The 11,097-nt window shown below is 41.7% G+C and overlaps 2 protein-coding genes across 2 annotated transcripts; both read left to right on the top strand.

The window, feature by feature from the left end:
* The first annotated feature begins 202 nt into the window (after positions 1-202).
* LOC147457191 (calcium-dependent protein kinase 27-like) lies at positions 203-1,631 on the top strand. The gene is made up of 2 exons (XM_086513540.1): positions 203-531; positions 605-1,631. Exon 2 carries the CDS (start codon positions 609-611, stop codon positions 1,437-1,439), a length of 831 nt encoding a protein of 276 aa, XP_086369666.1. The 5' UTR covers positions 203-531; positions 605-608; the 3' UTR covers positions 1,440-1,631.
* A 7,982-nt stretch (positions 1,632-9,613) lies between these two features.
* LOC147457190 (uncharacterized) lies at positions 9,614-10,678 on the top strand. Its single transcript, XM_086513539.1, has 2 exons — positions 9,614-9,899; positions 9,996-10,678. Exons 1-2 carry the CDS (start codon positions 9,614-9,616, stop codon positions 10,676-10,678), a joined length of 969 nt encoding a protein of 322 aa, XP_086369665.1.
* Positions 10,679-11,097: the final 419 nt, after the last annotated feature.

Genomic DNA, 11,097 nt, shown 5'->3' with positions numbered 1-11,097 from the left:
CTTTTTAGCAAATCAGATGTGGACACCTAAGCAAGATTCCAAGCATATTCCTTTTTTTTGTCTCTCTTTTGTCTTTTGGGGGTAGAGCCATCTTCCTTTTGGGGGGTGGTTCCTTATTGGCCCCCTTTACCCTACCTACTTTAGTTCGAAATCGCGGCAAATCCCACGGCTTCGACACTACGAGCCTAAAACACACGCTTTTGCTTTTGGAAGTATAAACACGCGATTGCAAATGCGTGCAAAATTCAAATGAATGCTACTCCGACTCGCTGCTAGCTAGGTCAAGCAGAACCTGCGTGCCCTAATTAGCAGGGAGCCTTCAAGCGCTAGCTAGGCGCTGTGATCGTCTGCATCATCGGCCAGGAGATCAGCGCTCTACAATCAGAGAAGAGCTGCGTGCGATGGCGATGGAGGATTTACGTGCACCCATTGACAATATTGAGCAGCCTGCTATATCATTAAAGCTGCAGCAGGAGCTGAACATTTATACGGGTGCCATTAAAGGGCTCGAGATTGTGGGTGCCCCTCTTGGTGAGGGCAGCTTTGGTACCGTTTTTCTTGTTAGGGAACTCGTTACAGATTCTAACAGTAGTTTTTATTACAGGTATATGGCATGTAAAATGCTTGTGAAGCATCCTGATCATGAGGAGCAAGAAGTGGTGGACGCTTCATGGGAGCTTTGGGTCATGAAATTCCTCTCAGAGCGAGCATACCGTGACACGCCGATCGTGCGCATGTTGGGTTCTTACGAGAGCTTCGATGGCCGGCCTTGTGTTGCCATGGAGCTTTGCAAGGGAGGCAGCTTATTGGATGTTATGCAAAAGAAGTGGAGAGGGGGATGCAACATGAGAGACAGTGAGGCTGCCCTTGCTGTGTACAATGTCTCCAAGGCCTTGCTCTTCTGCCACCAGAACGACATCATGCACCTCGACATAAAGCCTGACAACGTTCTTCTCCGTGAGGAGGAGGCCATCTCCACAGCATGCTTAGCAGATTTTGGGTTGGCCGTGCCCTTACAAGCCGATGAGGGCACTTATGGTAATTACATGGTGTTGCAAGATTGCAAAGGCAGGGGAACTCCTGGCTATTGTGCACCCGAGGTACAAACAGACGGTATCTTGAGCATGGCGGCCGATACATGGAGCCTTGGTGCCATGTTGCTGGAGATGCTAACGGGCGAAGTGCCACCGCAAAGCAGCATTGCGTTGTCGCAATGGTGGAGCGATCTCAGGGCACATCAGTTGGAAGACGATCTTCGGAGGAACGTGAAGGATTGGAAATGGCCAGGACTTGCTGTTGGCAATGCTCTGCCCCCATTTCTCCCACAGGTTGCCTCTCCAACTCGTGCTCAGCCATCCTTGGCTTTGCAACAACCTCCCCATGCATACAAATTCAGAGATGTAATTGACTATTGTCATGTACAGATCAGTTGTAGCTAGAGGACTTAAAACCAGCGAGCTGGCGACAGCTACATCGAAGGCAAATATATTTTGTAATAAATTATGCAGCAAAATATGATACTACCTGTCTTCTGTAATTTGGATTGTGGCTTGGGTTTTTATTGAAGCTACTCATATGTAATAGCCTGTCGACCACGGATTTGGACAATTAATTTTCAATATTTCGCCTGATGTTGCATGTGTCCGTAGGCATGGATTGGTTTTCTGTCGTTAGCAATTCTAACTCTCATGGCTCCTTCGCTAATTGGCTTTGATAGGAGAGATCCAGACTCCTTCGCTATTTATTGGCTTAGGCCGGGAAGATCGTCATCACCCCAAAATTGAGCAAGCATCAAACTAAGCATCAAACTAAAAATTTTACATGGATCCTTTTGGTAGAGACACCTTGACAACTAGAACATGCTTAAGTATTTGAGGCCAACAAGAGCCAGACGATTAAGAAGGTATGGATGAAACCTCGATATGGGTACATGTTTATGCTAGGCCCACAATGGCAACCTCTAAGAAAAGGCAAGTAGGTGCTAGTGCGTAATGCAGCCCATGATGCAAAAACCTACTTTGATACCAATTCTTGAATGAATGCACACAAACATGGCGAAGAAAGGAGGCACACAAAATAGGAAGTAGTACTGTTGAGTTTGTGGATGCAAAGATAATGCTTGACCTAGAATGATGGGCGTATATACAAGCCAAGAGAAAAAAATCATCTAATGAGGGAGAAAACTGACGGGAAGAGAAAAAAAAATTGGTAGGCTCGAAAATTTTGGTCATTTGGCACTCCACTATTTTGAACCCACGACCTCCCTTTAGCAAGCCATGTGCTCTAATCACTGTGCATGCATGCATATAGGGGATTTGGGTCTAGCATTATGTAAACATGGGCAGAGTTGTAGATTTGGGGCAATTTTGTAAATTCCGACCGTCCGATCGGACAGGCAAGAGCACCCTCATTTTTTCCTCCACCCTTGACCCCATTTGAACATACCCATGTGATACCGTGTTGAGGAGGAGCGCTTTGTCTATGCACGTTGTCGTGCCGTGGCATGTGCATAATGTGAAAATAAAAATATCTACTTAAGCAAGCCTTCAACCAAATTCTTCAATAACCCTATTGGCTACAAACATTGCACCCACTCTTCAAGGTTGTGTGCAGCCAATCTTTTCTTTTGTTGTGCACCTACTTGCTTGCCCACATGCTCCCAACCGTAGATCCCATTTGAAACATGCAAGTGTAAGATAGTGTGGAGGTAGAGCACTAAAAGTAGGCATTACGGCTACCACATCTCTCACAAAGATTCCATGTGGTTAGATTTGGATAGCTATGGAAAAGCTGGAAAATAATGTCTATAGCTTTATTTGCAAGATTGAATATTTTGGAAGAAATTGGTAATTTCAGTTATTGAATCTAATAGGTATTTTTTTTTTTTAAGATTTCAAGGTTGCTCCCTTCCCCCTCCTCCACATATGGTAAAAGTTGGAAAATAAGTGGGGATTAATTATCCCTGTTATATACGCTTATAAATTCCCTATTTAAAACCCGCTTTCTTACACTCATGTGATACCATGAAAACCTACATATGGAATCACTTGGGTGTCAACGAGTAGGCATCCAGGTACTCTATCCCTTGATATCTACTATTTATAGAATATAGAACTTGTATATACTCCACACTGCTAATCCTCCAAGTTGGACTCCGCAATCCACACTAGGTAACACAGAAAAGGGTTGGCTTGATAGTGACTAAGTGAACCCTAGGACCACCCTAAATATATATATTTAGCCTACTTGGAGGTAAGAGTGTCATCTCATAATGACAAAGAAACTTTATGTCACTACCTGAACTGTGCTTAGGGGTCCACTATTAAGGGTACTTACAAATTGACCCCTTTAAAAAACTCCACATATTGAACTCACGTAGTATATTAACATGATAATAGAGCAGACACCCTGGGCTTCTAAGTCCACATGGAGGTAAGAAGAATTGCTCAAAACAGCCAAGGGACTGCATACATTGCGGAAATAATTCTAATCATACTTAAAAGTAAGAGCATACGCTGAACAACCGAATAGACTAGAACTACATTATAATCGTTTTATTATTTTCTTCTAAAGTCCCCTCATTTAAGATTGAATGTGGCCAAGTGACTAGGATGGTGCTCAGGATGTTCTTTGAATCATCGCAAGCGAGAATGCTCATACTGCTACAAAAAAAAAGTTTAATATCTATACAGTAACTGTGTAGAATGCACTAACTATGCTTTCTACATCTATGGACCATGTTATCTCTTCTCATCATATAAGTGTAGGCCAAAGGCAAGACACTTGTTTTGGAAACATCTAAACGCTCCACAAAAAATAGAGACAAAGAATCGTTTCCCACTATCTACCATTATAATATTTATAGTAAGAATAGAAAGAGCTACAATTCTTAATATTGTGTAGGCTACATCCAAAGATTAGAATTACTACTCATGGTAACTTTAAAGCATCACAAATTTATAATTATTTCTCAAAAAATAGAGAATTGATTTTTTTAGATTTTTAATATTCCTTGCACTGCTCGAGAATAGCCTTGTAGTTTGTATACAAGTCAATTGTACTCTAGCTTTGAGGTCAAATGCTGTCACTTTTATATTATTACAGTAGTGATTGATATCATATCAATTGATACAATATCCACCAATAGTCTATTGATTGATAAGTACGCAAATATAAAACGTCTCAAAAGATGTATCTCTTAGTAATACACCAATAGTCTATTGATTGATAGGTATGCAAATATAAAAGGTTTCAAAAAATGTATTCTTAGTAATACGAACGAATCATGGGAATGAATGTATAATTTGGCCATTAATTATTTACATATAAGAGGTTTCTTGGATAACAATTATTTAATGCAAGCATGGAAGACCCTCAAAATTGTTAAGAAGGACAAAGGACTTGATGACAAAGCAAAAAATCAGAAGTTCAAAGTATGGGAAGCTGAATACACCCAAGAGAACGCAACTTGTGAGTCTCCTCCCCTATTGGGGGGGTGGTTCCCACGGTTGCCCCTCGAGGGTGTAATGTGCAGCAATGTACAGTTGTAAATACATGATATGTGTATAGTTTCTCTCTACTTCCTTCCCTGCGCTGATGATTTTTTTATTTTTTTTTAAGTATGGGAAGCTTTGGATGTAGTGATCTTTCCTTATGGTGATAAGAGTCGTTGGGGAAAGAATAACCTCTCACACTTCAAGAAAGAGTGCAACAAATTCTAGAATGCTATAGTTTTTGGATCTCATTTGCACATGCTATTTTATGTCATTACTTGCACTTAAAGCTACTAAATTTCTTCACTTTTTTATTCAATATATTTGCTACAATCACACTCCTTGATTTATAAATAAATGTAGAAGATTGTTTATATGGTTAACCCAAAGTATGGAAAAGTCCCACTATTAACCAAGAACAAAGTTTTTGAAGCAGAATATACATGAAAGAGGTGCATACATCGCAAATAGCTTGCTTAAAGAATTTTAATGGTTTTACACACAACTATGGCCTAGGACTAGATCATATTAAGCCAAATAAATTATTAGAAATTTTAGAAATACTCTCTCCCTTTCTCTTTATCTCTCTCTCTCTCTCTCTCTCTCTCTCTCTCTCTCTCTCTCCCTCCTCTTAGGTCTCTCTCTCTCAGCTCTCTCTCTCTCTCTCTCTCTCTCTCTCTCTCTCCCTTTCTACCTTCTCTTTAGTCCTCTCTCTCTCTCTGTCTCTCTCTCTCTCTCTCTCTCTCTCTCTCTCTCTCTCTCTCTCTCTCTCTCTCTCTCTCTCTCTCTCTCTCTCTCTCTGTCTCTCTCTCTCTCTCCATCCAACAAAAAAACGCAACCATTTTTTGACCTGGTAGACAACATTTCACCCTTTTGATCATAACTTCTTCATTTGAACTCCGATTTGGGTGATCTATAGCCTCAATCGAAGAGCACGAAGCCCTCTATGCATTGATGTAAAGATATAAATTTTCAGAGTTATGAAAGCCATATTTGTAATAGCGTTTTCGAAGTGAACAGGTTCAAGAAGATTGACTCTCATCTCTTATTTTACATACAATGTCTTCCGGCACTCGCAAGGGTTCTTCTTCTTCAACAAGGTCCACAACCATTGTGGAAAATGATCCAAGATCTCCTAAGTGTGGAGATAGCAACACAACCACCCAACCAACGACATCGGAAACCATGATCATGGCATATTTGATATCATTGCAAGAGACTGTAAACAAACAAGGCGAAGACTTACGAGCACTTGCAATGGAGAATGGCACACTAAGGGTATTGTGGTTGAGAATGAGAATCTCAAGAGGACACTTGAGATGCAAACAACACGTTTGATGCAACTTGAAGAGGAAATCAAGGAATGTAAGCGCTCTCTTGTGGACTTGAATGCTTTAAAGGAGCGGATGAGCAAAGTAGAGCATGACCATGTATTGAAAGCGGAGAAATTTGACACCATGAGCCGGGATGTATACGACATGAAAAATGTATGCACAAACAATTCTTGGGCTGATGTATGTGGTAGCAATGTGGTTAATAATTCCTCACTCATGCAAGATATGGCTCAAACAAAGAATGTTGAGAATGTGGATGTGGAGGAGTTGAAGGAATGGGAGCGACGTTCCAAGAACATTGTTATTCGTGGAACTCTCGAAGAGAAGCTAGAGACACCTCCTTCTCTTGCCATTGTTATTGAAGATTTCTTCAAAACCCACTTTGGCATGTCCAGAGTTATGGTCTATGGAGCACATAGAGTGGGGAAGCAAGGAGCTCCTCGCTCAGGAGAACGGCCAATTGTATGCACCATGCCAGATGAGACCAAGCGAAAGATTATCCTTGATAATAGTTAGATCTATTTTAGGGATACAAAATGTTTTTATGTGAAGATTGCACTATTAAGCAACAAAAGATGCATCGCAAGGCATACGAGAAAAAGAATAAGAAAAACAAGGAGATCTCTCATGGGGTGAAAGCATGGTTTGGTGGTACAAAAAAAGGACCTATTTTGCTTCTACCTGGTTGGTACTTCTACATATCCACACTTTGGAGGGAACCTTTTTTTTCATCTATGTTAAAGAATGGTAGGAGGGAAATTTGTATGATTTAAACTTTCCGTGAAAGCAAACGTGGGTGGGACAATAAGTAATGCGAGTGGTGTTTTGAAAACGTGCCAAAAGTCCCATCACAGACTGTGTTTGTGAGTGGCGCAGTTGCTCAACACGTTTTCCAGCTTCCGCCTTGCTCTCTTACTACATCGCCTTCTGCAAACCACTACAGTTGCAGGTAACAAGCTCCCCGGCTACTCACAATCAGGAAGATGAGGACGCCAGCGAGGAAATCAATAGCCAAAGCGTCACCGGACAATGGGAAAAAGAAGAAGAGGACAATGGATGCGAAATCCCCTCGGAACATCGACACCCCAAATACGAGGGCTAGCAAGGGGGCCTCCTTTGTGGAGAGGGAGAAACCTGTTGTGTCCATGGAGACTTAATTTAAGCCTGGGCCTCTTTTTTCCGATGATGAGACTCCACGATCATCTACAACATCTAAAGGTAGGTGCTATGAGAGCTGTGCGTTTTCTGGTGATTTACCATTTTATTTTCCATGCATGCAAGCTTCTACATGTCTTTTATCTGATGAGGTCTGCATTTGCTTTTTTTGCATGCAGCAAGTACATGTGCATGTTTGGAATCTTCTTGGGAATTTAGGGTTTAGGAAAGTTACATGTATAAGCTGCTCTTTAGATTGCTAACTTGCATGCATGCAAGTGCAAAAATCAGTATATGTTGTGCATGAGCATAGCACAAAGTTGAAGCTCAGTAGGGATGTCAGCATAACCAAATTTGGTTAGTACCAAATTTGGTACTAACCAGTACCAAATTTGATACTAACCACTACCAAATTTGGCTTTGTACACAACTGAATTTTGCAATTGTCACCTGAATGAGATACATTCATTTCATTCCATGTGTTTTGTTTTGCACAACTGAAATGAGGCATATAATGAGGGCATGTCTTTACTTGCGTGTTGTTTCCACATCGCAGGAAAAAACAAGATGGAGGAGTACCCTATCTTGACAAAGTTCTACTATACAACACAAGAGCTTCATGATGAGTATGGATTGAGCATGGAGGGGGTGTTGCCAAAGGATCTTACGGAAGATGACATCCCTGATGACCAGTGGCTCACTGTATTCAGGAATTCCAGCCAGAAGAAGACAAAGATTTACTTAAATCACGTACAGCCATGGCTTCAGGATGAATTCAGGTTCCTATTCCATAAGGTGTACCAAGCCCCACCATCATGTGGGGAGATCACTACAAAATTTTCCCGTTGTTTTGCATATGAGAAGTGTCATGCAGCCACAAAGGACCCTGCGGGCCACAGGGTTGCATGGGCCAGGTTTAGTGAGAGTGTACTCAACATGTGTTCCTCCCGATCAGGAGGCTTGGAAAAGAAGGTTGAGAATTGGCGAAAGGCAAACGGTGCGTCCCAAGGAGGCCACCCGTCCAATACCAAGAAGCCCCGACTTACGCCAGTCGGTAGTATGCCCTCTACACAGAAAGTCCCCCCACAGCGTCATGAGGAGAAGACACCTGATTATATTGCGGACCTTGAAGCTATGGTTTGGAGAGTCCCTCGGACATGTGTCGGGGTAGCCGATAGGCTGAAAGAGCTGACAATGTCTCTGAAGCAGAAGAAGGAAACACTCTTGAGGGTAGAGGGTTCCAATAAACTTGTCAAGCAGATTATGGACGACATCAAGGAATATGAGACCCAACTGGAAACACTGAGAGAGGCCAACACTGGCGATGACGTAGAAATCAATGTGATAGAAGCTGATTTGGCTGCCAGTCGAAGGATGCTACGTCGATACGGAATCAGTGAAGATATGTCATTGCTCGACAAGGAGATTCTAGAGCAACAAGTGCTGGTAGTTTTGGGAGTTTTTGGTAGGACTGTTTATGCTTGGTTTGGTGGGATTGGTAGTGCTAGGTACCTTTGGTAGAACTGTTTATGCTTGGTTTGGTGGGATTGGTAGTGTTAGGTACCTTTGATAGAACTGTTTATGCTTGGTTTGGTGAGATTGGTAGTATTAGGTACTCATGGTAGAACTGTTTTTATTCTAGGTAGTTTATGGTTTCCTTCTGTCTTATGGTTTGGTATTTCTGGTACTATGAAGAAGTTTTGGTACTTTAAGGTACTTTTTGAAAGTGCTGCAAAAGGTGTTATGGTAGTTTTATTCGGATAGCTTTGGTAGTTTCGCTAGTTTTGGTACTTTTAGGTACTATTTGAAAGTGCTGCAAAAGTGTAATTGGTAGTTTGATTTTGGTAATTTTGGTAGTTTTGTTAGTTTTTAAAAGTGCTGCAAAAAGTGTTTCTTTGGTAGTCTTGGTAGTTTTGGTTGTTTTGGTACTATTTGAAAGTTTGATTTTGGGAGTTTTGGTACTTTTGGTACTTTTAGGTACTATTAGAAAGTGCTGCAAAAAGTGGCTTCTGTAGTTTGATTTGGTATTTTTGGTACTTTTAGGTACTATTTGAAAGTGCTGCAAAAGTGGGTTTGGTAGTTTGATTTTGGTAGTTTTGGTACTTTTAGGTACTATTTGAAAGTGCTTCAAAAAGTTTGTTTGGTAGTTTGATTTTGGTAGTTTGATTTTGGTAGTTTTGGGTAACTTTTAGGTACTATTTAAAAGTGATGCAAAAAGCTTGTTTGGTAGTTTGATTTTGGTAGTTTTGGTACTTTTAGGTACTATTTGAAAGTGCTTTAAAAAGTGACTTTTAGTAGTTTGATTTTGTTAGTTTTGGTACTATTGGGTACTATTTGAAAGTGCTGCAAAAAGTGGCTTTTGGTAGTTTTGATAAGGTTTGGGTAGTTTAGTTCTGCATTGAGGGTATTTATATGTTTTTGGTACTATATGATTCCCGAGTTTGGTAGTTTTTGGTGGTTTTGGTAGTTTGGGTTCTGTTTCGTAGTACAGTACTTAGAAGTACCAGTCTCGGTATGACTTCTTGGTAGTTTTTGAAACTAATTGGGACCGCTGGTTGTCAACAGGCTGAGTATGACACTCTGGAGAAAAAATGGAAGGAAGGTCAAGAGCATAACCTATTTGTGAAGGAGATGTTGTCTGATATCAGGCTTGGGAAGAGGTTCCTACTATATCCTAGGCCCCAGGTTAATGATTCGGTAAATGTGATCCCGGTGTTTGGTATGTGTGTTGCATGCAGTGAGCCCTTGGAGTGCGCACATGTAGTGGGAACCTTCATGCTAGAGTGCCGACACCAGTATCATCCCTTGTGCTTCAGTGCTCTGTTACAAAGTAGGGATCAGTGTGTCAAGCCGGGTTGTAATATGGTAATCTCTGATTTGGCAAAGTCCTGGGCCAGTGGGATTCAAGTTGTCAAGAGTAAGTATGTGTGCATTTTTTAATACATATGTGCACTTGCAACTCAGTGAGGTTTTCATACAAGTTAGTATGTGATGTCTTTCTTTGTGTTTGCAGAGGAGCAGGATGCTGCAGTTGCTGACCAGCACGCCACAAAGTCGGCTGCAAGTCGAATATGGGACGTGGATGAGGTGACAAGGGAGATATCAGATGTTCTCCACGATCTGAAGCAAGGTAATTCTGTAGGAAAAGACAATGTGACGGGGCAAAGATGTGAGGCAACAGGTGACAGCGAAAGTAAAAGTGAGGAGGAGGCCAGAGATGATAAAAAGACAGGTGACAATGAAAGTAAAAGTGAGGAGGAGGCCAGAGATGGTAAAAAGACTAAGGACAAGGAAGAAGGTAAAGTCCCTGTTGTTGTGGAGCTGGATGCGGAGGAAAGCCAGGATGTTGCCAACACAAAGCTCGATGAATCAACGGTCAAGAAGGGAGAGGAAGAACCCACAAAGGGGGGTGTTGGGGAGGGGGTGGAAACCACAAAGGGGAGTGAAGGGGAGGTCAAAGAGGGGTCGGAAGGCAACAAATATCGGAGGGACGCCGAGGATGAGCAGGAAGAAGTACTTGCGAACGATACTGTTGTGGACAGCACCGACGGGGGCGTTGACTCTACTGCTGCCGATGTTGTTTTGAAGCGGAGAGGTGATTCCCCTGATTCCGTGACCCTGCAGGAACTTTTCTGTTTGCAGAGAAAGAAGCGCAATCGCGCCCGTGATCAATTATCCCGTGCATGCAAACTATAGCCAGTGAGAATCTATTGTATTCCGCACTTTGTGCTTTTTAGTGACTGAGTCAACTTGATTTTTTGGCCCTGAGCTTTATCTGTTCTCTCTATCTAGTTCTGTGTTGGTATGTTACCTTTCGTTACATTACTATTTCAGTTGTCCTCACTATATGTGCATTACAGTACCAAATTTGGTACTTTTTGGTACTGTTGAACTTGGGTGCACGTCTGTCCACTATTACAGTACCAATTTGGTACTTCTTGAACTTACGATTTCGGATAGTCCTTATCACTTGTGCAATACAGTACCAAATTTGGTAGTTTTTGGACCAGTTTTCTGTTTTAGATATGATGTTTTCACTGTGTATTTGTCCCCACTCATTATGTTTGTTGGTGTTGTAGTAAGTTGGTGGCTAGACGAGACACCGGCAAGCACAT

Source organism: Adiantum capillus-veneris, chromosome 5 (genome assembly GCF_014529385.1).
Source record: "Adiantum capillus-veneris isolate H3 chromosome 5, ASM1452938v2, whole genome shotgun sequence".
Taxonomy (NCBI): domain Eukaryota; kingdom Viridiplantae; phylum Streptophyta; class Polypodiopsida; order Polypodiales; family Pteridaceae; genus Adiantum; species Adiantum capillus-veneris.
Note: the sequence above shows the minus strand (reverse complement) of the source record. Positions and strands in the feature narration are given on the sequence as shown.